This window comes from Phymastichus coffea, unplaced genomic scaffold (genome assembly GCF_024137745.1).
Source record: "Phymastichus coffea isolate CEN01 unplaced genomic scaffold, Cenicafe_Pcof_1.1 PCOF00115, whole genome shotgun sequence".
In the NCBI taxonomy this organism is placed as follows: domain Eukaryota; kingdom Metazoa; phylum Arthropoda; class Insecta; order Hymenoptera; family Eulophidae; genus Phymastichus; species Phymastichus coffea.
This window is the reverse complement of record NW_026706926.1, coordinates 629,740-656,348: the sequence shown is the minus strand read 5'-3', so window position 1 is coordinate 656,348 and position 26,609 is coordinate 629,740. Positions and strand designations below refer to the sequence as shown.

General features: G+C 47.4%; 1 protein-coding gene across 4 annotated transcripts in view; it reads right to left on the bottom strand.

Annotated features, from left to right (window-relative positions):
• The window catches only part of LOC131670770 (diacylglycerol O-acyltransferase 1), a 70,894-nt gene extending 53,348 nt beyond the window's left edge, over nt 1–17,546 (bottom strand). For 2 of the 4 annotated variants that reach the window (XM_058946669.1, XM_058946672.1), the window contains exons 1-4: nt 17,456–17,546; nt 16,349–16,740; nt 5,168–5,296; nt 1,587–1,681 (exon numbers count right to left, since the gene is read on the bottom strand). In XM_058946669.1, coding sequence (XP_058802652.1) covers nt 1,587–1,681; nt 5,168–5,296; nt 16,349–16,467 — 343 coding nt within the window. In that variant the 5' untranslated portion in view covers nt 16,468–16,740; nt 17,456–17,546. Of the gene's footprint in view, nt 1–1,586; nt 1,682–5,167; nt 5,297–11,069; nt 11,229–11,298; nt 11,340–16,348; nt 16,741–17,018; nt 17,082–17,455 lie in introns of those variants that run through there. The other 2 variants (XM_058946671.1, XM_058946670.1) reach the window with 2 other exon arrangements.
• Between the last annotated feature and the right edge of the window lie 9,063 nt (nt 17,547–26,609).

Genomic DNA, 26,609 nt, shown 5'->3' with positions numbered 1-26,609 from the left:
CCTCTCTCACTCGTTCTCAGTTGAGGTTTTTTCCTACTCCGCAGACTCGTATTTTAAATTTTTCAATTCGATCGCAGAAAAGAACTTTTCCTAACTGGCGTCAGGATTGGTTGTAAATTATAGACGTCGTGCGCCCGTCAACTCTTTCAAGCCGTAGATTGTACTTGACATCCACTTACGTCCAAGAGAGAGAGAGAGAGACGAGTACTCATTTAAGTTTTTTCAAAAGCTCCATGAAAGCTAGGATTCGTCTTAATCGAGTTTCGATTTTCAATCACAGCTCTCTCTCTCTCTCTCTCTCTCTCTCTCTCTCTCTCTCTCTCTCTCTCTCTCTCTCTCTCGCTCTCCGTTTTTCTATTCAGCCCCGTTTCCTTTTCGCCGAAAGGAACAATCGATACCGATGGCTACACGCCCCCGAGAGTAGATCGATCTAACTACAAGCGAAAATTGATACATATTTAATGCCACACGGAAATTGGCCCGCGCTGCTCCTACAAGATTCATACGGAAAAGCCGCGTGACAGCTGTTGTAATATAGACTTGTTCTCTCGGAAATACACGAGCATAGCGATAAATAGCGCGATACACATTGGTTGCAGTTACGAGAGCAGACGAATAAAATCGGTAGAGCGTCATCGTCAGATGTTTTGCCGTATTGCACGTGCGAAGATTAATGCGTCGGAAGAACTTCTGAGGTTACTTTCTCGGTTGCGCGCTCACATTTTGAGGGCGTGCGGGCCCGCGAGAAAATGTATTCAGCTGCATCCTCGCCCACCGGTAACCCGTGGGAGAGAAATCCGGAGCATTCCGGACACATTCTTATTCCGCGACCACTCCGCAAAGTCCGGCACTTACTCTGCTCCATGCGCGCTGGGTGACTTTGCCGACCCTAAGTGCTGCGCTTTGTGCTCCGGTTGTCAAAAAAAAAAAAAAATTTGACGGCAATTAAGCTACGAAAAATTGCCTTTTCAACGGCTATCAGCCATCTTCCTCGTGTGAGCTCAACTCTCTCGCAGAGAGAGAATATTTAAACACGCGATTTTTCGTCCCGGCGGAGAAGCAGCGGCACCGAGCCGCGATCCAGCTACTTTGTTTGCAGCTGTTGAAAGCTCTCCCGGTGATTTTTCAAAACGTAAGTAAGCGCATCTTCGCTGCAATTTCCTACTCTGAAACACGGAATGGAACTGAGCCGTTTCTCATTTTCGCGCGTTTACTTAATATAAAGCGCCGGCAACTGTAAAGTGCCGACGAGCGATCAATCGTTGTGATGTCAATAAAGAAGCTAAAGCATTCCATTTCGTTCGTTGTATTCGAAACATTATTTGGCGAGCGATATCAAACGGTAAACTTTTCTTTCTATGAGCCGTCAATGATGAAAACTAAATATCAGCGTTTAACATTTGTAAGCCTGAGGTTGGCAAATGAAATACAATGTTTGCCTTGTCTTTGACAAGGCAAACATTGTAAAAAAAATCCGCGTACGAAAACACCGAGGTTATAAAAAAACGTAAGTTCGTAAAGGCGGGCATATAGTACGGAGGCGTGGTTTTGAAGCATTAATAACTTAAAGAAGATCTAGAACTTACAGCAAATCAGTAGGATCGAGGGGTGCTCCTGGTTGCCGTCGTTCTTGCCGACGAGAAAGAATAACCACTGCCTCGGGTCCACTCGGATGCCATACCTGCGAGCAAAGACAGAGAGAAGGCAGAAGCATGAGAATTGGCGAGGGAAGAGCGAGCGTAGGGGAAGAAAAACGAAAAGCGAAGGGAGAGCGCAGCAGCGAGCCGAAAGAGGGCCGGGAAAAGTTACACGTCCTGCCCCTGCGGCCGTTAACATCCGCTAGCCCTGCGAGGAGGAGCGAGATCGTGCAAGAAAAGCCTTTGTTCTTCGTCCCGAGTAAATAGTAAACTGGCCGTCGTTGAAATATGAATGGAGGCGTAATGGAACCGGAAACGTAAAATTGTGAATTTTGCATGAAAGAAATGTTATCCACTCGATTGCCAACGACGCCAATTAATAATTTTTCGATACTTTTCCTGGAGCCCGACTCTCCCTTTTTAGTTATGAATAGCTCGGTCAGCGCCTTTTTCCACCATCACCCCGATAAAGAAATAGGTTACTGTTACGACAAGAGTCAGCTCCAAATGGATTCAGCCAGCCGATAAAATATGCTCAGCCGGATATAATTGATTTACACGCGTTATATGAGTATACACAAGATTGAACTCAATCGTTCAATTAAAGCACAGAAAATATTAAAAAAGCTTCGTTGAACAAAGTTCGTAATAGTTTTTATGAGGCTTTATTAAAAAGAACCTTTTAATCAAGGCTCTGTACTACAACTCAATCAGATCAATCTCGTTTATATATACACCTCTTACACAACTACCCAATGCATACTAATAGGATAAATTTGCAACTATTTGATTTACACGTGTAGACAATCTCCTTCTGATACATATAATTAGTTTCTTTTTTATCACGATTCTGGTTATACTTTGAAAATCGCTGTTTCGTGCCACCAATCAAGTTTCGTGTCGGTTTAAAAAATCAGATATCAACGATAAATTTAATTAAGATATACGATTTTTTTTTAATATGGTTTATCGATCTTACTTATTCGTGAAAGTAATGGCAGCGATAGCTGAGATTGAGCGAACCAGAGTTTCGGCATAAAATTGAATTGAGATAATAAAATATTCTCATTCTCTATTATGACAGTTATGAAACTTTCCCGAACATGCACAGTTTCAAGATTGACTCTATTATAACACCTCGACATTATTCAAAATCTTTCGTATGTTGTATTATTAAGCGAAATGACAATCTGAAAGAAAACATTGGCCAATAGAGTGCTACACAGTCGTTTCATTGCCGTGAATCTCTGTGCTCTCTCAGATCAAATAAATAAATAAAAGTCGATTATAGCCGCAACGCGAAAGTTGTAAGCTCCCTAAAGGATTGATCTTTCGCTGGCATGAACTCGCAAACGAGCTCAGCATATCGGCTCGCTTTCAGCGACTTATGGCTGTTAGTTTGTTAAAGTATCGAAGTAAGAGAGAGGGGTAGAAGAGAGAGAGAGAGAGAGAGAGAATGGACTCTTGCACTCGAGTTCATTTTTCACGCGCGCGGGCGCAGCACACTAATCCGTTAACTGTTATTCCGTGAGCGAACGCCCGAGCGAGGCTGCTCTTAAGACTTTGTAAAGCGATAGTTCAGTTGAATGTATAAATTATGACTACATCGCGGAACTTGAGCATCGAACTTTTGCAGAGCGATCAAACTTCGACGTTCCGTTCCTTCCTTTTCTGCCGCTGTACTTTCCTATAGCGCTCACTTTGAACTTTTATCGATGACAGGGATGCCGCCACCGTTCCGCTGGGATCGCGCGGACTTATCGGACACTTCTTTTCCCTGATTGAACTTTGCATGATGTGGCTGATTTCCTTTTTTCCTTTCTCTATCTCTTTCTCTCTCTAACCTTCGCCCACATCCGCGCTGATTTCTAAACTTGCGATGTATTTTCCGTTGCGTTCCGCCCGTTATCTATGCAAACAAATGGTAATGAGTGTTTTTCTTAATCCATAATTAATCATTGAAAATTTGAACAGACTTGAATTGCCTAATCGAGCCGTGAAAGCGAGAACCGTAGATACGCCGAAACGAGGAAGCGTTTTTCAGCACGTCAAAACAAAGACCGCAAAAATTGGAGTTTCAATCAAGCGAAAGTGGACAGTGCCGTAGATCATCGCTGGCACCGATAAATAAATCTTCGGCGCACGTCTCGCGTAGTGTCGAAAACAATTAACACTCGGTATAGCGATGATCACGCGTGAAATTGCTCAACGGCCGGTGGCATGGCGCGGCCGCGCAACTTTGGCGCGCAGGCTGCTAAGGAGCCGAGCAATTAAGGGCGAAACTTCCTCTGCTTCCCTCCGCCTGCACTCTCTTGGCGAAACTTCTCTCTATCTCTCTCTCTCTCTCTCTCTCTCTCTCTCTCTCTCTCTCTCTCTCTCTCTCTCTCTCTCTCTCTCTCTCTCTCTCTCTCTTCGGGCTCTCGTGAGCCTTAACGAGCGTTATAAATTTTTGTTGCACTCTCGGCGCGCGGAGTTGCTGGGTAGTCGAGGGCGATAAAAATCTCGTTAAAATTATTCATGGCCCCTGCAGAGCGGCGACACCTTGATAGCCGTGAGCTCGCAGCTATTCGCGAGCACACGGCCAAATGAGCAGATCTGTCTGTGGTAATGGGGTGAAACTTATGTGACGGGGTGGCCGATTGTTTTTTCGAGAGCGCCCACGCGCAGCAAGAGCCCGCCGGCGGTGGCAGCTATGTTTCTTGGCAGCGAAGCAATGCATGAATAGTAGCTAGCTGCCGCGCCGTGTAGGCCGCGCCTCCTATGAAGTATAGCTCGAGCACTTTCAATACGGGCGATAGATCCGAGATAAAGTTTGATGGGTTTCCAATCTCGCATGTGAAATTCCCAGGTATAACTCGCCTGAGCGCCGAACACCAAGATGTCAATCTGGGCAAGCATAAACAAATCGATTCTCGATTTTCCATCAGGATTGATTTCTTCGCGTTTCCGCGCGCGCACAGGCCGATGCGCGCGCACGGGCGTCGTCGTCGTCGTCGCGCCAACTCTTCTCCAGAAAACTTTGCACGGATCCCGCACGAGTTTGCAACATCCCACTGGGCTCAAATTTACATTGAAGTAGTTTTTGGCCTAAACTACGTAATTACGGGGATGAAACCGGCTTAAAACTTGCTGTTTGTGTTGCCGGCCTGCTATCGTGTAATCTCTGTATTTTCAAACTAATTTCTATAGGCGAATCGATTACACGCATCGCGGCGCATAAAGCCCCCGCGCACCGGAATCGAAGCTATCGCCTGGCCGCCGCGCGAATTCCGCTGAGTTAGCCCACACCAGCCGTGCATCCATCAAAAAAGCTTGTCCGTCGCTTGCTTCTCGCGCTTGAAAAATGACGGTAGCCTCGTTAGAAGACTGTACCCGCGGTTGGCTTCCGTCCAGATCTCCCCGAGACAATCGAACATTTTCTCATTCATGGCTAATTTAGCCGGCGCGGAATCAGCGTGCGAATGGTTTCGTAACGAGGCGATTTGCCGGGGTTAATCGTGTAGCGCCGTGAGAGAGAAGTGGAAACTTACTTTATAAAGTTCTCCAATAAAAGACGAATGCCGCCAATGCCGAGGAGCAGGAAACCCCAGTTGACGAATCCCGTGAAGTTGTCGAAGCCCGAGCTCCATGAGAACAGGCTGTCTCTTGGACGATGGCACCTGCAACAGAAAAGGTCTTTTACTCACCGAGCAGTCTTTCCATTCATAGAAATAGCCTGCGAATCGCTTCCCATTGCGCGGAAATATTATTTTAACTTTTTAGCGATGCAGAATGTTATCTACAATGATTAAATAAATATCGAAAATATATCTTAGTCCCTCAAGTTCCTATATTCCTCCCTCTCTCTCCATCCATCTATTTCCCGTGATTTATTTTGATAGATAAACAAAAATATTTATTTTGGTTCGGATATCTACAATTGTAAAATGCAAACAAACTTTCGAATAAAGAAAAATGAATGCATTTCCGTTTTTTTTGAAAGTGTTTCGCTCCACGAGTGAAATATTACAATGTGAAAAGTGCAAAAGGCGCATTCCATTATCGTTCGAAATCAGGTCACGTATTATCAAACGGGTAATTGACGAAAGTCTTTCGCAAGCGTCGAATATTTCAGGAGCTTTCGTCGACAAAACAGCTACCATGCGAAACACAACATAAAATTAATTTCGAACGAGGTCGACAGATAGAGAGACAGAGACCATACGAGAAAATGCTCCGTGACAAGGAAAGAAAAAAGAAAAAACACCCGCAGATCCGGGTTGAGACGAGTGGGCTTTGTCTCAGCGAGAGCCGCTTCTCTCTAGGTGGGGCTTGCGCGCGACATGAGCCCATTGAAAATGCATGCACTGGGACGAGGAGGACGCGGCAGGAGCACAGCAACGCATTGTTAGTCGCTGCCCACTTATCCGCCGGCGAGATGCGGTCTGAGTGGAATTTTTTCGTAAGCCGCAGGCGTGGAAAAAATTAGAGAGCTTCTCGCTTCCGCTCAAGGACAAGCGAGCGAGCGAGCGAGCGCCCCGCTCGAATGCCAAAGCTCAGAGCTCGCTAAGTGCAAAAAGTTTTTACAGCGTTTACTCGCCCTAGACACGCGTCGTCTTCGTTCCTGCGGTTCTCAAAGAACCGTTTACGCAAGCCAGCTTTTCCCAGTCTGCGCCCCCGTTCGGCGGTGGGGGACTAAACTATGCCTCCCCTCCGGCGAGCGTACACGAGCGCGGCGTACGCATGATGAATCGCGCTCCATGTACGGGATGCGCATTTGCAGCAGGATATCACGGCACTTCGGCAGCCAACACGGCTTGCTTTCAGAAAAATAGGAAAAAAAGGCGGCCCGTTTTCAATTTTTGTCGGAGATGCGTCTATCGACTCTATCTACGAGCTCCGAGCCCATCCGGCTAATGCGCTTACGTTCTTACGTCTGCGAGCCCGCTACGCGCAGCGGCTCGCGAGCAGCGACTGATTTATTACCCGTCGTTTGTCTGGGACTTTTAATGCACATCTCCGAAAGCGCCAGCGCAGTGCACCAGCCGATGAATTTTTCATCTGCCCGCGGGCTCGAATAACAATAGCCGACAAAACTAGCCACTATTTATAGACATCGTCTTGCCGTGCTGCCGAAAGAACGTAGGAAGGGCAATCTGCAGTCTGCACGTCTGCGCCACCCCGCGACTTTTACATAAAGATTTACAAAAGTTCGGCGATCGCCTGGCGTTTTCAAGGTAAAGCTGAATAGCCGGAGCTCTATAGGCCGGCGGTACATACCTTTAGACTTTGCGCTTTAAAGTGAAAAGCCTAGTGAAAAGTTGTGCTCGCGCGCAGGAGGCTGCGAGCGAAAGATTTTTCTAGCTGCACTGCGCCCCAACTTAAAATGTATTAAGAAGCGGGAAAACACACGACGCGTTTCTGCCTCCAGCGCGGAGCGACCCGTAGAAGTCGTCGAAGAGAATATGCAACTTCAACCGGGAACTTAGGCGCCAGGTTGGACTTTTATTTGTACAACTGGAGAATATTTAATCCCGCTCCTGCGATAGCGGCCGAGTCTTCTCGCGCGCAAGTGAGCAAAATAACAACACATTGCGAGGAAACGATTCAATTTGTTCTCCGGCATTTGCTCTCGAAATTCGCATTAACGCGATCGCCAAGCAGAAGCGGGCCACGCCGCTTTAAACCAAGTATTTGCCCGATCGTGTTGCTCTCTCTCTCGGCGCGCAGACTTGCGCGCAGCACACATTAACCGCGCTGAATAGCAGCCGTGAGCGAAAAGAGAAAGCCGCAGACGTAGTAAGAATTACGCTACATAAAGCTTGCCTGACAATAGATTCAGACAAAAGCTGAGCGATGAAAAGAGGTGCTACGATCGCCGACAAAACCAAAACTACCAGCAGGCGCTTAAACATTTATCATGGTCAGCAGATTGCCCAACTCGTTGATGCTTTGAGTTTCGTTTATTTTCAAATCTACGGGTGCAAAAACGTTTCCCTGGCTCTAATGGAAAATGCCCAAGTGGAGAATTTGGAATATCAAAAAGACGGCAACGCGCTTGCAAATTATTCATTTTCTCCGCTTTGACGGAATTATACTCGAAGAAATATTTTGAAATGCCGGCAACGGTAATTGGTAGGAAGTGTCAGCACGTGAGAAGGAGCACGATTTAAAATGTAGAAGTGAGCACGAATTCGAACAATATTAGCTTAGAAGTGATGAACGACGAGGAGTGCGTATTAGAATGTCTCAGTGCGCGCGCAAGGGAGAACGAAGAGGCACTTATGAATGCTCGCGTCTCTGTGTATACGGAGCATAATGAAAGGGCGAGAAAGTAGGAAGGGCAATTAGGCAAGAAAAACTAGGAGGAGCCGAGGCGCAACTGATATCCCTCGAGGGCCGTCGCCGTGCCGAGTCGCTGCACAAGAAGCAAGTCCGCGCACATTTTCTTTTCTTATTTTTAGTTCAGCAGCCAGATGCCAAAGGTACGACTACAGTTCAGAGGTGACGAAGCTCGTAGTGCGCACTTTCTCTCGAGGAGAAGGGAATAACAAATTATTGATAAAATATTTTTAATTACTACGAAGAAGGACGAGAGAAGCGAGCTCATTTTCTGAAAGACCATCTAGGAATTGCTTGTCTTGCATTAGTTCTAGGTATTGTTATCAAAGATCTGCAGTCCTTTGAAGAAAACGGGAGCAGACAAATCTCGAGACTGAATAAAGCAAGATGCAATGGGAAATTTGTCTGATAGCGCGACTTTGATAAACAGAGCCAACTTGGTAACGAATAGCCTATGCGGTCCATGAATCAAACGTGAAAGATTCAACATGGTGGCGCGAACATTCAAAGGTCGCCGGCGACAGACGCGCGAATCCGACGAGCGATCTGGCCTTGGCTCGATCGGCTGCCAACTGAAATACTCAAAGCGAAGCTGCTGCTCCGCTGCAGGATGAATGCACGCACTAATCCCCGTGGCTGGTTTACTCGTACGGCGCCTAAGCTAATTACCCAGACGAGCGCCTTTCGCGTCGACGAGCGAGCGCCGCGCGCATTTCGCCGCTAATTAATAGAACGAGACTCGTCGACGTCGTCCTCGACGCAAAGCGCATTATCTCGCGATAGTTTTAACGGAAATTAACGCCAAGCGGGCTCGTAATAAATCAAGCGATGCTAGCTCCGCTCGTCCCGAGCGATCGCGAACGCGCGAGGCTGATTGATCCTTGATACGCTGGGAAATGTACTTCTCTCGCGCGGCTGCTCTTAGCGCGAGCATTAGGCGTTTCGCGTCTCGTCTGATTTATGGCTGCCGCCGCAACGCCACCGCGGAGAGAGATAAGCTTCCGCCAGCGAGGCAGAAAAAAAAGGAAAAACCGCCCAATGCGCGAGCGAACAAAAAGACGAGCCGCGCCATTGTGCGCCCCGACGGCCGAGCCTTTCATCTAATCTGTCGATAGCGATACACACAATACCGACACTCGAAATAAAGCTCGGCCGAGCTCAAGGATTACAGCGCGCGCGCGAGCTCTGAACGAGCGCTCCAAAATAATAGCTGCCATCGGCCGCTGCAGCGCTGTTTTGGCCATAATTACTCGGGCGTACGCGGCAGAGACAGTGAGCGAGTCCAGCCGCTCGTGAATTTTTCTCCCTTTTATTGTTTTGCTTTACGAGCGATCTTCCGACGAATGAAATACCGGCGCTCGAATAAATACAAACGATCCGTGGGAGCCCGTTGACGGCGCTGACGTGCATCGCTGATTGCGGCCAAACGACGGAAAAAACACGAGCGCGTTTCTCACGCGATCATTCGCCGTCGCGAGTCGAAGATCAATTTTGAAATTGCGCGTCGCTGATGCGCCCGTCCGGGCTCAAACGCCAGTCTCGCTCGTCTCGTTCGCGAGCAAAGGGCGCGCCGCGCGACGGCAATTTCGTTAGAATTATCGGCGAGCGCGACTTTTCAAAAATTATGAACATCGCTTGGCCAAATGCATTGTGACGCGCGGATGCAGTCGGACAGGAGGAGAGCCGAAAATGTCAGTAAATGCATTAACGCACTTCTGAATGTCGATGCGTTTGCAGGGCGAACTGCACCCGTTAAAAATTCAATTACGGGCGTGCTCTGTCGGGGCGCTCGCACAGCCAGATCCTGGAGCAAGATAAGCACCGCTTTTGTGCGTAACACAATCGCGTGCTGCGGGTCTGCACTCGCGCGGCCGACGGCATTGGGAATCGAAAATTGAATTTTCGTAATTTCTGTGTATTACGCGAAAAGCTGGCGTAAAGTAAGCTCCGGCGGAATTTCCATTTAGCCTGCGCCGGCTCGGTACTCTCGGCTTTATCGCGATCGCCGGACAAAGAATTGCAGCGCGACTATTTGCTTAGCAGCGTGGCGAGCTCCGTTTATGGGATGCATGGCAAAGGTGCCGCCGCCTCGAAATCCCAGCGGAGCAGCTCCGACTAAAAGCTGCCGCTGACGCTGCTCGAACGCGCCAGCTCTCGTAAAAGATAAAGGTGCTAAATCTTTTGTTTCTCCGCGTAGTCACTCGACGTCGTGCCGCCTGCCGAGAGCCCGCTTTCATACCGAATGCTCCGAGATACGGACAGACACCTGGAATTTCAGATGGAAGCAGTTTCGGGCCCTCCTTTTCAGCATTTCATACCCGCTTCGGGGAAATTGAAGCTGAATCTTGATTAAAATTAAATTTTTCAAAGATTTTTGTCCGATCGACTCAATATGCAGGCTACTTGTGAGTTTTTATCGCTCCCATCCCCATTCAATTCACAACATGTAAGAAAAAAGTATCGGATGGTGGCGTGGTCGAATGCAAACTGTACAACGAGATAAGGCACATGTTCTCATTAAGCGAGATTTCATTTTTATCTGTTTACTAATTTTTTATAGCCAACTTCCCTCGCGCATCTCGAAGATGAAAATTATTGAGAGAGGCACGGAGACGGAGCAAGTGGTATTTGATGGATGGTCGAGGCTGCTTTCAAGAGAACGCGAAACAGCAATAATCTGGCACAAAGTTGTACGAAGGTATCCGAGAAATAGCAAGATGGAAGCAGAAGACGAAGAAGCGGGTCCAGCTAAGTAAACAAAAAGCACCACTCGTCGGCGAAAGCGAAGCACTCACTCGCGGATGTTCTTGTACTAGAGAAAATCGAGGATGCCGGATCGTCGTCGTCGCCGAAGCATCGAGAGAGAGCGAGAGAGAGAGAGAGAGAGAGTGAGAGGGCGCGAGGAGGGGACGCGAAGGAGCTAGCGAGGCAGTAATATTCGGCAGACAGAAGGCCGCTGCTGGCGCTCGAAATCGGAAATTTGCCTGGGCGTCTTGAATATATGTATTTAGAAAGCGGGCCGCTAGAGCAGCTGTTCGAATCCGGTACTTTTGAAGCACCTCCTCGTTTATGCAAATAGCTTTTCGCGAATAAAAACCCGCGTTCGGATACCTTCTCATGCAATTTTAATGCTTTTGCCGTTGCGGTATTAGGTGGCTCGGCTTCCTTTTCTTCTTCTGGCGCTGCTTCTGCTTCGTCAATACACGGTGCGCCAGCGTGTCACAGCTTGCACTTACCCGCTAATGGAACGGGATATTTTATAGGGAGACGCTGTGAAAGAAGCCAATTATAAGTTTCTATTTGTATCGGCAGCACAATGTTTATTTTTGCTGAAATCTACCTTTTGCTCTCCCAGTTATTTCTGCCTTTAGATGTACGTGCCTTTGAACGATAGCGCGGAGAAAAATGTTATCGATATAAAATCTATTTTTATTCCGGCGTAGCAGCGCAAAACGAGCCTCGATAATCCCGGCACTCTCGAGCTGCTAAAAAACGCGCAGCAAGTACGACACGCGAGCGCGCGCAAGAGCCCTTTTTGTGCGAATGTGCGCGCGCGAGGAACCCTCATTCAGCTGGAGATTAAAAGTTTCGTTTCGCAGCGCCGCCGCCGTTGCTCCGGTTATCGCGTCGTCATTTTTTTCTTTCTTCGCCGACGACACAGCAGCTTTGCCTTTATTTTACAGCAGCGAAAATAAGTGGAAAATAAAGTGCGATTCTCATTAAAATAATTTGTCAGCGAGCAAATCCGATTACTCCGACGGCGCCGTCGCGGCCGCCACTGCGACGACGAAAGAAAATATTTCTAGAGGATGGCACACACCGATTATGCTAAACTCGAGATTCGCTAATCTGCCAAATCCTCGCATGATCGCTGCTATTTTTAAAGTTATTCGAATTATACTATTTCCCTTTCCACAATTAATACTTTATTTTTTCATGCTTTGACTTGAAAAGATAGTGACCGGTGGAAGAAAGGTTTGATTGCTGAATTCGAAGCGTTCAATTGAACCGATAGATCGTCTTTCAAATAAAAATCCCGAAGGTTTCTTGTCAAGATTATTTCTTTTGGAGTGAGCTTGCGAGTGCGGAATCTCCGCGGTGATCAAGACTGCCGACGAAAAAAAAAAACAAAGAAAGGAGAACAAACGCGGAAAGTAATCACCGCGAGCCCTCATACGGACGAGATCGTCGATGTGAAAAATAAAAGAGAGAGAGAGAGAGAGCGAGAGCAAGAGCGAGAGAGAGAGAGAGAGAGAGCGAGAGAGATGAGAAAGAAAAGAGAGAGGAGCTGCGCGTTTCCACCTATCGCGCGTCTAATTGCAAAGTTGGATGAAAACAAGGAGTGCTCGGCAAACAGCAGCCCCAAGTAAATATAACTTCCGTTCGTCAGAGTGCGCTCGTGTACAGAGTATCTCTCGGGGTGACTCGTGTGATGAAGGATCGACAGGGGGAAAAACGGTAACCCCGGCGAAATGAATCTTGCCAACGGAGAATCTCTTATTTGCAGCTCATTACGGGCCAATATTCTATCCCTTCTTCCATCTCACTTTGAGCACTGCTAGAGGCCCATTGTATCGTTTAAACTCCAACTTCGTTACTCTGTTTGACTTTGTCGGACTTTCTTGCCTTCGTTTCCTCCTGTTTTCGAAGGGGGCTAATTTTTCAAATGTACATTAATGACACCTTTTAACATCTTACACTTTCATCCAATCGAGATAATTACAATTTCGAAAGACACTGAGTCGGCAGGGTCGAGGCGAAGCAACTGCAAAGTTAAAACTTTATTCGTTTTGCGAAAATGTTTCTCTGCGCTCGGTTAGTTTTCTCAGGAAAATCAGCAGCTCGTCGCGAACGGACAGTACAGCTCTGCGTGTCTTTCAAACTGCAGCTTTGTGCTTGAAAGAGCCAGCCAATTAATTAAAAAACAAATAGCATTTGGCAATAGGGAAATGCAAAGGTATCATGCGCGCGGCAAAGAGAGAGAGAGAGAGAGAGAGAGAGAGAGAGAGAGAGAGAGAGAGAGAGAGAGAGAGAGAGAGAGAGAGAGCAGCAACACTCGACAGCATGAATGCAGAAAGAGGGACGCCCTTGCGAGAGGCGAGGAAACTCGATTAATTATATGGAGGGAGTGCGAGCGCGGCACTTTAGCATTACGCATTCCATCCTTTCGCTTTCTGCCGAGTGTGAAGAGGCATTTGCATTCGAGAGTCGGCCGGCGAGTCGTTTGCCATTTCGGGAGATTAATAAATTTATCTAGCATCGTGAAAGTGGCTTTTTGCAATTCCGCCGTGCAGGGGGAGTATCAGCTGCTCTGACGAGCAAAGACTCTCCTCGGGTACCAGTGTTTTATTTTTGCAAGCACGCCGAGTAATATCGGCCGAGCTTTAGCCGGGCGGCTGAATCCAAAAGTTATTGGATTTCTTTCGCTAAAAGGCTCTTTTCACGCTAGCTAAAAAATAGATTCTACGGAGATCCAGCTTTATTCAACGTGCCATAAGGAGCCCGATGAAATAACTCTTTTCGCGAGCGCAACATTCCAATTTCAAATTGTATTTTTAATCCTTTCGATATCTTCAAATTTTCGAAATTAATCTATCTGCAAGAATTATTACCTCAAAAGTCTGAATGGAAAATTCAGCAGCAGACGGCGATTTTAGTGCAAGACAATAAATCATACGAGCGACAGATGTGTTGATTACAAACTAGGACATATAAAAAGAGTACCAATCACACCTGCTTATTACGAAAAAAGAAACGAAGAGTATTATGCTCATCAAAGTTGCGCCAAGGTGATTAGAAATGAACAGGTTTCATATAACTTGTAAGACGCTATGATGGAATGATGTAAGCGCGCGCCTCGACAACTGAAAAAAATTTTGTTAGTATCCAAGAATTTATGCGCGGTTGATGTCAGCAATAATTCCAAATCACGTTTTTGTAGCAAAATCATTTTACTTTATGATTCAACGTTCATTTTTTTCAGGAATCTCATTTACTATTACATAAACATTATTAAAGATTGAATTCATCGGTTGTCTTTGCGATATTATATTGTTTCACGCTATAAAAATATGACGATTATTCGATAACAGTTTGACTGGCGGGTTCATGAAATAGCAACGAGCAATTTACAACTCTAAGCATGTAATACATTACTGTCTTCTTATAACTGCCAAGTTGTGCTCCCAAGAACATTGTCATTTTTAACATGATATTGCACTCACTTCAAACTATGAAAGTTCACAAATTGCAGCAATCTCTCTGTAAAGTCTACTGTAAGCGAAGAATTTATCAACAAGTAAAATCCAATATAATCGAGCCCGGAAGTTGATCCGCATGCTTATCAAATATATTTAATTTTCGTCGACCCAAAAAGAGAAATAACTGAAAAGTCGGAGGCAGTGCGTTCGCAATGAAGAAATATGCGTCTGCCTGTGTCACTCTATCATTTGACTGCGTGGGCGAAGACTAATGCAAAAGTACGTCAAACATTCGTCATCTCGCTCTGTGGCTGTTGCAATTCATCCCCAACGACAATTTGACTGAATAATTCATGGCTCAGCTTGACTTTCGCGAGCACGAATTGAACATGCAAAAGTGTCTATCGAACGGCGCTATGCAAAAGTAAAACGTATGATAAATGGAAGTGACTGCACGCCGCGGGATAAACGCGATCGCCAATCTCGTAATTGGATTTCGATGATCATTGCAGTTGGAGAATATTTTAATAATATTTCGGGCGTGTATATCGAGCTGCGGTGCCGGTCAGTGATATTTATAACGAGCCAATATTTACAATGCGCGCGCTCTCTGCTCAGTTTCTCTCTCGACTTAACTTAATTGCGAAATCCAGCTGAACACGAATCGATCGCGTGCTCTCTGACCGCGCAACCTGCACAAGGCATTATTAATAGTCGGGTCTCTCTCTTACCTGCCAGAGAAAATACCAGATTACGCAATTTTCAATTGCGATTGAGTTGCAGTGCCAAGCTTCAATGACTGCGCGTTAATGGCCGCGTGCTCTTGCGATAAACGATAATGGAATCGGCAAAGATGAGCGATAAAACGGCAGAATAAAAAAATACATTGTCAGCTAATTATAGCCTTGAGAAAGATGTGCAGCAACTTTTCAGAAAAATGCCGACGCGGAGTGCGCGACCAAGTTGGGCGTAATAGCTGTGGGCTAAACGACAAAAACCATTCTTTAAAAGTAACGCTAGAATTTCTCACGAGCGCGTCGAAATAGGCTGGAAAATTGGTTATCCGAGAGACTGGACAACCAGAGTACGATGCAATTTTCCTACGAAAACCACCGGTGAATTAATTCCCGTGCGCTCGCGCCAGCGAAAAACAAGAAAAAAGAGCGGCAACGAGACAGAGATAGTGGAAAGAGAGACAACAAAACCGAAACGAAATTCGAGTTCTAAATTAGTTCTCTCGTTGACCCGGCCAAAGTCCAATAAAATTTATTGCTGCGAGAGGAACCGAGGCTACGTCTTATCAAGAGCTTTCGGCAACTTTTTCTCCATATCATTGATATCTTATCGAGGCCAAATCCCCGGTTACATTGTTTTTTTGCACGAACAAAATACGCCTAACTGCTCGGAGCAGTCAAATGTCGCGCGTTCGCCGATGAGAGATAGGAGACGACGCTTGTAAAGCGAGTTCGTGACGCCACGCCGGCGCAGTAGTTCCACAGCCGGTTCGTTGCTCAACAACTTGCCTGATTTTCGAGTTGTTATCGCGCGATAGGTTAGCCCTTCCGGCTTTCTGGACATTCGTAATGAAACCTGTTCTTCAAACCTTTACGCTTTGCGAGGAATGATCGAACAGCTTGAAACTACTGAAAGCATTCATTTCTATATTTAATGTAGAGTAGGAGCTTGCAAGTACTATAGAGTTGCCAGTCTAGCAGACGAAAATCTAAGATTAAGCAACGTAAATAAATAATAAGCTATGGAATACTAGCGTTGAAAATATTTTTTTTCTAATTTTATCGTCGTTAATATACAATTAGTCTCTACAAACAGATCAATTTTTCAAACTATTCAACATTCTTTCAAATGTAAACAATAGCATTCTTTAAACACTGAATAAATGTGTGCCGTCACACTAAACGTTTATATTCACATGTTTACATTATTAAAAGCAATATTAATTTGTTAAAAGATAAAATATTGTAAAGGTTGAAAAAAAATTGAAAGTGTTGACGTGATTGCTCAAAGAAGTAGTAAAGAATTGAGTGATGGATAATTGCAGCAGTAAAACATTATTGATTGGGCGAGTGCTATACATCAAAGTATACGTGTAGTGCGTGCTTTGCCGGAATGAAATGTTGCATGTGGCTGCACGCGCGAAGGACAATAATAACGCGCGACACTGATACTCACGGTTTATCCGGCTGTGACCGGCGTGCCATCTGCTCGGCCTTCTGTATCTCCTCGGCCCGGGTGACGCTTTTCGTCCTCCTCAGTCTCATGCCACTCTCGTGTTCGCCGTTGCCTTTCATCCTTCGCCTCTTTTTTTATCCTCTCGAGCAAACACCAAACACACCCGCGATCGACGACCACTGCCTCGCTGTGGCCGAACGGCCCAACTTTTGAGGTTAGGCTCTCCTTACTTGCACCGTGCCGCGTACTATATCTCTTCCGCTCTCGCACTCCCGTGCACGCAGCTCGCTCCCGAGTAAATATATACACCGGCAGACGACGCGCCGCGCTGCTGGTGCTGCGGTTTTTTGCCGGCAAATAATAAAAACAGTTCACCTTCGTGCACGATGGCTCTGAAAAATGCATGGATATTTTTTCCTCGTCAGTGCCGTCTATCGGAATTACTGGTATTTTTACTCTATCAAGTAAATATATATCTAAATCTAGTAAAAATTGTTTTCTTTATGTTTTACTATTAATAATTACGTTGACGAGAGAGAGAGAGAGAGAGCGTGATTGTTTGAATAAAAGCATGTTAGTAATGCTTGACCTTAGCGATCAAGGCGTTGAAATAAAAATTGTTAGTTCTACGATGGAGGAAAACGTTACATCATATGTCTACGAGAATTACTTGGTCAGCTTTCCAAATTCGTCCTTGATACACATGAGTTTTATATAGCGCGCAAGCCAACGTCCAAGATAAAATAAAAAGGCGCAGTTGAACTGAGAGAGGCAACTATATTGGCACCTTTCTCAACCTAAACTTTGCATATGATACGCGAGGCATATATCGATTTCCGATGATAGTCAGCGCTAACGACACTCGATAACAGGGCACGCGAGCGCGAGCCGATAAAACTGAAATCATCAAAGGCTCGCGAGCAATTATCTCAGGCGAACAAACGAGTTGGTCATTTTATTCGAGCGTACAGCAGACAGACATATGCGACGCGAGAGGATTAATTAACGGTATGCGTCGCTCTTCCTCCCTCTCCCTCTCGCGCTCTCTCGGTACGCGAGGCCAATAGCATAATAGCGCCAGTCCCGAATTCTCTGGATGACACGCACCTGCCCCGCACCACTATATCCACGTATACGTACATGTGCGCACGTACGCACAGTCGGAGCAATGTGTACGCAAAGTCGTCGCGGCGGCGCGTGGACGACGCTTGACTGGCCCGTCGACAAACTTTTTTCCAACTCGGCGCTACATACGCAGCGCAGATAAGAGCGCCGCGAGTGGGGAGATATAAGCCGCACTCCGAGAGGCGTGCTGTTGAACTTTGTAACGCTCTCGTGAGAAACGCGTCGTGCAGCGCGGTTTCTTACGCAACGACTCGGCCGCGGAACAGTTTGCGATTGTGATATGCCTGCGACGACGACTCTGTCCCGTTAATAATGCGTAACGAGTCGCGCTTGCCCCGCGCGTCTCCGTTGTTGCCGCTCGACGAGTCTGCCACTTGATTTCGGAACACGACGACCTCGCTGCATTCATTCAGTTCAACTTCAGTCTGAAAAAGCGAATCCATAGCCAGTGAGCTCACGAACGAAAGTTCGTTTAGTGCGCAAAGCTCATTATATTGAAATCGTTGTTGTTGTAGTTGTGTTGTTGTTGTCATTGAAATTGAACATTAAAAGAACATAAATTGCGGTTGACTTCACAAGCTCGTATACAAGTTGTTAGTTACTCGGTCTCTGGAACTTAATTAAATTTTGAACTAAATGTTGTGTTCGCACTGAATCATGTTTATGCCTCTGCGAGTGATTTCACAACGCTCTCGAAACTGATATTAATTCAGCAGGCTCGCGGCGGCAGTGGCACGCGAGCGCCGAGCGAAAAACAAGGAGAAATTTCGATTACTCGCCGGCTTCGGTGCGAAGGTGAAAGGCGAGCAGATATTTGCACTCCAATTTTTCATCAGCTCCGCATGGAAGCCGCTGATTATAATAAACACGGGCGGCGTCAGCTTGTATACTCCCCTGTCGCGCCAGCTCTCGCGCGACGCGGCCGCCGTAGCCCGCAAACTCGTCGCAAATATTTGCCCACGCAGGCGTGCTCGTGATTTATCTTGCTCAAAGGATTCGGCAGGGAGCGCACGGACGTTACGGGTGGCGTGGCCAGCCCGGACAAAAGCAATTCTTCCGATGAGCCCGCGATCCCAGCTGGCAGCGCGACGTCCGAACTCGACGAGAGCTGTAAGATCGTTAAAACAGCTCTTTTATCAACGGGGCACGGCTCATCGGCGATGTGTTCGATGCAGCAGTTTACGACGCGCACTAAACTTTCTGGCCAGCGGCAGCAGACAGTGGCAGAGCAGCAGTAATATGCAACGCGTGCTTAGCCCGTCACTGGCTCTGAGGTTTTCCCTGGCTTTATCAGACGCCAACTTTAAAGCGCTCGCCGAATGCGATCCGCGCCTAGGTATGCGTATATACGTGTGCGCTACGTCGAACTGGGCGCGCGGCGCTGGGGCACAAAGCCAAACTTGCCGCAGCGAGAAAACTTATGACTAGTTCACTAAGCTCGTCTTGCCTCTCCCGCTCCGGGTCCATCTGCGCTCCGACATATTTTACCTGACTCTCTCGTCTATCACACTGAACCGCTCGATCTAAGAGAGGCAACTACAGCCGTCTCACGGAATAGCCTCGCGCGTCAGTATCTATCATTGATGCTCTACACTTTGCTCCTTTCCCTTATCCTTTTTCTTTCTTTTTATCGGATCGGCAATGGCGCTCACATCGCTAACTACTACTAAGCTATCTCAGTTAAAGATACTAATTTTCCTTTACTGCACACACTTCGTCGCGTGTGAATAAGCTGTTTTTTTTTTTTTTTTTTTTTTTTTTTTCGTTGGGTTGACGTGTCGAGCGAACATAAAACTGTCCCCCACTCGGCATCGTAGCCGAGTATTTATATGGCGCAACGACCGTCTACGAGGCTCGCTTTTACGAGCCATCATCGGCAAACGGCGTTTCGTGCTCTGTCACGCAAATGAAAGAATAACGCAAGAATAGCCGGCGACCGCCGTCGTCTTTTATCGCGATGACTGGATTATCCACGGCGCTTCTGCGACTTTTCCTCGTGGGCCTTCGTTTTACGAGGCCTTTAATTGGCCTGTAAATCCTTACGTCTTCTGGAATATTCGCGCGATTGATAATAGGCGCGCGAGCGCCGCTTCGCGTTGCAGTGGTTACACCAGACACTCGATTGCCGAGGCATGAATAACGAACGAGAAGCCGAAAGCTCCGTTCTTTCCGGCGTCAAAGTCGAGAGCAAGGAAAAACAAAGTTCCAACAATTAGTTTCGAAGTGCGCAAGACTAAGATATAAGTTTGCATTTGAAAATGGCCATATTCTTCGAAATGACAGCATAAAGGAGCGACGAAAAGAACTGCGATCTTTGACAGTCGCGCGGAAAAGTTAAACTAAAATAAAAGTCCCATCGGGTGGCGGGAGCAGCACCTTGACTTGTTGGAAGGGCGTCGAGATTGGAAAAGAAGCAAACTTAATTTAGATCGAGAGCCGCCGGGCGCTTCCCCGACCAAGTATAAAATTTCTGTACATGAAATTCATGAGAGTGTCCGCGCGAAGAGGGCGTACTCGTGGCAAACTTGGGACAGGGCAAAGTCCGAGCGTCGCGGGAAAAACTTTGGCAATATTGGTTCGATCGAGCGTCGTTGGGCGCTCGCGAGTCGCCGCCGCCGCCGCCGCCGCCGCCGCCGCCGCCACGAATTATTGACTCTCGAGATCCACTCGCGTAAAATCGCTCGGTCGCGGCTATTCGTATTCCGGATACAGGCGCGCGAGCGGCCTCATTGGATTCGAGGGACACGCGCCGGGCAGCGAGCTGCTCTTTGTTTTCCGCCAGGATGGCCGCGGTAACGATGATTGCCAGCAGTTTTCTCCACGGCGACGTTCGCTCGGCTCGGATACGTCTTAGTCCTCGATGCCTGAATTGATTGTCGCGAGCCATAGTCACGTTCTCGATAAACCGCTAAGCCTGGCGTGTCGGCGGCGATCCGCTCGGCAGTCCAAGTCGCGCACGCCAGTTGAAAATTAGACGTCGACTGGAATAACCGCAGCACTTTAATCAACATTAGCGCTGGCCTGGACGTGTCGCTGGCTTCGGCCGCTCCGAAATTAATTTGAGCCCTCTGAGAGGCAGGCAGCGACTGGCAGCGGCGCAGGTTGCGAGGGCGGGCGATATTTCAAAAGGGCTGAAAAGCTGTCGATACAATGGTGCCTCTTGCGTGCGCTCGCTCGCGCCATCCCGCTGGCTCGTCTCTCCTTGGGGCCACTAAATAAATTAGCTCAGCCCGCCCAATCGCGCTCCCGGCGGACGCTCGTCACGCTATTTTATCGTTACTTTTTCAGAGGACGCCCTCGTGCCTCCGCTCCCGCTGCCTCTTTCGCCTTCGCGCGCACCCTTTTAAAATGCAAATTAAATTTGCCACCCTTAAATCCGAATAAACAAACCTGCCGCGCAGTAACGAGATATTCCCTTGTGCATATTTACGCGCGGCAAATAGCTCGGGGACGAGGACGCGCGACGCTGCCTATCTTCACCGGACAAAGGCTAATTAAAAGAAGCTTCGGTCAAGCGATATTGAAATTAAATTTGGACTCGGCGTGAGTACAACAGCAGCAGTAGCTAGTTGATCCCCCGCATAAGCCAAGTTTAAGGGGCTATTAGTTAGCTCGCGACATCACCTCCCTGGGACAACAGGCCGCCGCGTCGGCGACCCGGCGATTCGCAGCCACCGCCGCACCTATGTTTACAAGAAAACTTTGCTGCCCAGCTTTAAGCGTGGCGATGTCGTGTTACACGCTCGGGGATGTTCACTCGGCTTTACCCTGGCTTGCTTTGACCGACCATCCACTCGAGCTCGCTCGCTATACCTGCTAACTGCATCTTTTGCGGTGAAAGTTTGCTCGCAACACGCGCCAAACAGCCCGACGGACAAAAGCCCAGCGTGAAGATTAGCGATGACGAAAAACCGATCGCGCGCGGCGCCGCGCATACCAAATGGATTTTCAAGTAGTAGAGCAAGAGCTCGAGTCAGACGGAGCGCGCGTACGAGCGGTTCGCGTGCGCGCGGGCCGCCTACGTTGGCAAAGGAAAGCCGAGCGGCACGCAGACGTACACTCGGAATAACGGCGCGCTCGGCTCGGTTTCTTTCGCAGCGCGGCCGCGTTCGCCAGCTCGTATGCTAAGCGCGTGGATATCTCGTGGGAGCGGGCTTTCGAAGGAGGCACACGCATACGCAGCCGAGAGTCGGCAAACCGCGCGCCTTGCCGGAGCACTCGAGCCATTGTGTACGCGAGCGCTTTACGCCGGATGACAGCGCGACTCTGCACTCTCTCTCTCGCGCGCGCGCGCGCGAGCGCACTCACACGGCAGACATAAAGGATTGCTAGCAAGGCGACTTCCAAGCAGCCGCGCGCACTAGCCAATTATATCGAGGCTTTGCCACGTACACGTACTCTGTACGCAGATGCTGTTTGCGCTCGATTTATTCAGCTGCTATAATTTCAGCAGCAAAGGAGAAAGAGGGAGAGAGGGACAGGCGAGGAGCCTAAGTGCGGGTGCTTTCATTGTGCCGGATTATCGGGCGCAGAATGCATAATGGCCAAATCTGCTCGACTCTCTCTCTCTCTCTCTCCCTCTTGTCTTCGCGCTCGGATGCGCCATTAGTATTCCTGGCACGTTCGTTATTAGCTATTCGCGGCCGCCGCCTCCGGCGACGATGCGCGCCGCCTCCTCTTTCTACTCTGCCCCACGGCTAAAACTACACGCGCAGCCGCCGCCGGAATCAAAGTTGCCATCGAACTCTCGTCGCCTCGTTCGCCTCTATGTCTACGGTTATGTGTACTCGGCGAGGTGAGCCCAAGATCTCCCACACGCGCGGACGCAACTGCCTGAAAATATACAGTCGAGAGCTCGAGCGAGAGAACTGTTATTAGGGCTTGTGCATACTTGTTCCATTTTTTTCTTCTCCTTTGTCAGCCTCTGCTTTTGCGATGGCATGCGTGAGCACAAAGCTCACGATCACCGGTGCCACCGGAAACTCTTACAAACGAGATCGCCTTCAGAATGAAAAGGCAAGACAACAGTGCGATAATTCGAAATTCATTTTTGCTTGCGAACACCAAGAAGTTTTTGTTTTACAAAGTACGGAATCGCGACGAGAAAAAAAAAGCGGCGACGTTCAGCAAAAGTTCGTAACGACGATTTGTTTAAAGCAAGCCAGGAAACTAAACGCTTGGTAGAGCTTGCAAACGCGCGACAAAGAGCGGATTTTGGGGGCAGCTTTAGCCCGAGGCTGCTGCTGCTGCTGCTGTTGCTGCTGTATCCGGTGCATTGGAGAGTAGAGCGGAGCGTGAACGCGAGCGACCTCATTGTCAGACTGCGCTAATTGATCCGCCTAAGGTTAATAGGCTTTAACGTCACTCAAGCAAATGTGCGAGCCACGCCACGCCAGTCGACTGCCTGCCTGCTCGACGCGCGCACATTGCCAGTCGAATTTTAGATTGCGAGAAAGCAGTTGTCTTTGAGTTTTGTACCAGCGTTTGCCTTTTTGTTAGTTCACTAACGCTCTCTCTCTCTCTGTCTCTCTCTCTTTCTCTGTGTCTCATCGTCCGCTCCACAAATCTATATAGCTAACGCACACAAACTTTCTCTGCAGGCTTTTCATTACACGACAACGTTCTATCGATTGCAACGATCGTTCATGAACGGTTATTAAATTCGAGCTTCCGATCTCGATTTTCCAGTTTTTATAGTGGACGGAATCTACTTTGATTACATTGAACGTCAAAAAGTATTGCTCAACAGAAATATTCCCTGTCGTAAATAACAGATTTTATGTAAAAATTTTCGCGAAATCATAAATGTGATATTCAATTTATTTTATTATAAGTAAAAAAACTGTGTATTGAAGACGTTCTCTTGAAAATTACTTTTCTTTAGATTTCCCTGAATTTTAAAAATAATATTCTTCTTCATTACTTATAAAGTGGAAAATAATTTAGTATATACGTACATGTAACGATATTGAAAAACGAAATATTCATCGAAAAGTTAAAGCTATTGAGATTTCTCTGATTGTCTTGGCAATACATAGTTGTGTAACGGTATGATCTGCACAAAGGTTTAAGGTTTCATTACTTCCATGCGGTTGATTTACATTCTAATAACTATATGTGTCATCTTCAAGAGATCTTTAACGTAAGCAACGCTGTTAAGCGACAAATAAATTGAACATTTTTTTTACTTTCAATTCGGGACAGCCAAAAAAAGATAAGAGAATACAAAAGTTTTACCTATATAAGTGTTTTAACGGACGTTGGCACGAAAATCAAAAGAAATCTAGCGAAAGCCGCATACGCGAGTGCAATCAGCGTGAAATGAGTCTCGATTTTGAAATCGTCCGGACGGCCGGTAAACCTGCAGCATCGTGGAAACTAAAAAAATAACGACGCAGCGCGGCGAATTAACAGCGCTGTCAACACAATCAAGAACGTTTGTCCGTTTTCTCTCTTTTTTGTCTTTTTACGCCGCATGCCCTCGGGAAAATTAATGACCTGGCGGCCGGTCGTCGGGGATGAAGCGCGATGGGCGTATTAAAAAATGGCGGAGGCAAATAAAGTCCACGCTCGTCCGGGCGTTTCATTTGGTGGACAAACAGCCAGGCCGGGCGTATTTATTCGTAACGATTAATTTTGAAATATGCGCATCGCCACTTTAGCCGGACGGCAAGGGCGCGCACATCGCGCTACCTTCGCGGCGGAATAATTGAAAACAACGATTTTGCGGGACTTTTCCCGCGAGTAGCGCTCGAGACTGCTGGAATGGCAATTTCACCTGCAGATGCGTTAATCGAATCAGCGCTCGCTGGCTGCATCGCATTCCGCGGCGCGCCCGGGCGCCGAGCGCGAGGAAATAAAACTTTCAGCGGGTCTGCCCGATAACGCCGGTTTGGAAAGTGCCAGCGCCGTTTGTTAACATTTGCAAAGCCATTAGAATGATTGTCTAGTTAATAGATTTAGCGAGGCAGCAGCGCAAGTGTCGTTAAAACAAGTCCTTCATAATCTTCATTTAGGAATAAATCAAGCTAAACTAGCGGCAGAGGGTTTCCGTGCGAGCCCCAAGGGAGGGTTTACGTAATGTTTTATAGCAACAGAGTAGTGCACGATCGGTTTTATCGACTCGCTCGCTCTCGAGAGTAGAGTAAGTGGGAGAGAGCTGAAACCCTGCGCTTCCGCAGTGTACAGAGTAGAAGTCGTGTTCACGGCAATTTGCACGCAAATGTCTCCTGGCGTTTGCGCGGCGCGCGCGCAAAGCCGCGAGCGCCCCATAAAAGCGGCAAACCGACAGACTCTAAACTGCTGCTCCCGCTGTACACTAAATATGAATCGTAAAAGACGCCGTAAGGGTAATTGTATGATAATAGCTCGCGAATAAGCGCCATATGCGCTCGAACGCCACTTCCTCCCGTTGCTTCCCAGGCCCTTGCTTCTCTCAACTCCATTCAACTCACTCGCTGCGACAGCAAATCGACCGAGCAAAGTTTGGCTGCTGACTAATTTCCCAACAGTAAAAACGCATCTCCTTCGTCTGGCAAAGTTTATGACCTCGGGCCGAAACAGTTCAACCTAAGAGTTGTACCGCTGCTACTTTCATTCCTTTTATGTCAATGGCACCCACCTTCGTTGCACACTTGTAGCCATTTCATTTTATACTTGTTCCGGAAAATCAAGCAAACCTCAGCCTCACTACGCTCGGATATAAACTACTTCAACAAATTGAAAATAAACTAACTGCTTGATAAAAATTTATTTGATCCACTGCTTTGCGATCAAACCTTTCATTTTGCCAGCATAAGCCCGTCTATTCTATTAATAATAGAAACAATAAAAAAGCCAATCGAACAGTCCAACTGCACTTCTGAAGTCAGAGAACCGTTTTATTCTCAATAAGACCAACAGATATTTACCAGCATTCGCATCAAAATTCTCGGTGAATCAAAGCCCCATGAATGATCCCAGCGAGTGTTCTCATACCTACCAGGTATATTTTTTTTCTATGTACTGCACTCGTTGCCAGCTCGCGCAAATTAACCGTTTTTTCCGCATGCACCTTTGTCCGCGCGAGCGAATCTTTCACGCGTGAATGGCTCGGAACTGCACTCGAGTGCTTGCGCGTGCTGCCGGTAAATTGCAAGCTTCGATAAACAAAACGATGAGATAGCTACGAGCGAGTAATCAAATCCTCGAGTTTCGATCAAAAATTTAATTTCGCTATCGTCGCGCGCGGCCGTAAAACAAACGGCAAACCAAAAGTTTTGAGGCGTACAAATAGGTAAAGAAAAAATAAAGAAACATAAAAGAAATAGAAAGAAAGAAATAAAGGAGAGAGAAAAAAAAGAGGAACGTCGAGGTCGTGAATCGAAGTAGGATCTGCTGTCTGAGGTGGACGAAGAAAAACCGGAGCTTTTACGGGGTGACGAACAGCCAGTCGATGTGTAAACCATGAGGCATCAACGTCCTATGGATCTAAAAGTCAGAGAGAAAGAGAAAGCGTAAACGAGAGTTCTTTTACGGCGTCGTTGAATTGGAGAATTTCATCGGTTCGATCGCGAGCTTTAATTTCTAGCTCGAAATTCCGTGGAGGATTTGATCGGAGGACCAGGGTCAGGAAGCCTAATTCGATTTTGTCGGGGGAACGTGGGCAGTGGGTCAATCAGCGTCTCTTCGGCCACTTGACGTGGGATAATCCAATTTCTCGTGGCCGACAAACTTGTTATACGCTCAAAGTATGACGACGACGGCGGCGCTGACCAGAACAACGCCTCCCTTTTCATTGTGATGCGCGCAAACTAGAAACGAACCAAGTTGCCATCGCGTCCTCGGTCAGCGTGTCTTCGACAAGAGTTGTGTGGCCGCCAACGCTAATGGCAGCTGCGCGGCTTATCAATATCCCTGGGATTTCGATAAAGCGCTAGTTGCGGGCCCGCCACCGCCATCCAGATATATTGCTTTGCGGCTACACTGCATCAGTTGTCCTGCAACGCCTGATCATGATTGTCTAGTGTTCTCGAGGATTCTCCTCTTACTATTGGATTACCCTCTTACACGTTGCTCTCCAGCGATCGCGTCCGATTCGCGGCAAATCGCACAATTATCTCACTGTTACTGCATCAACAAATTATTCATCACTTAT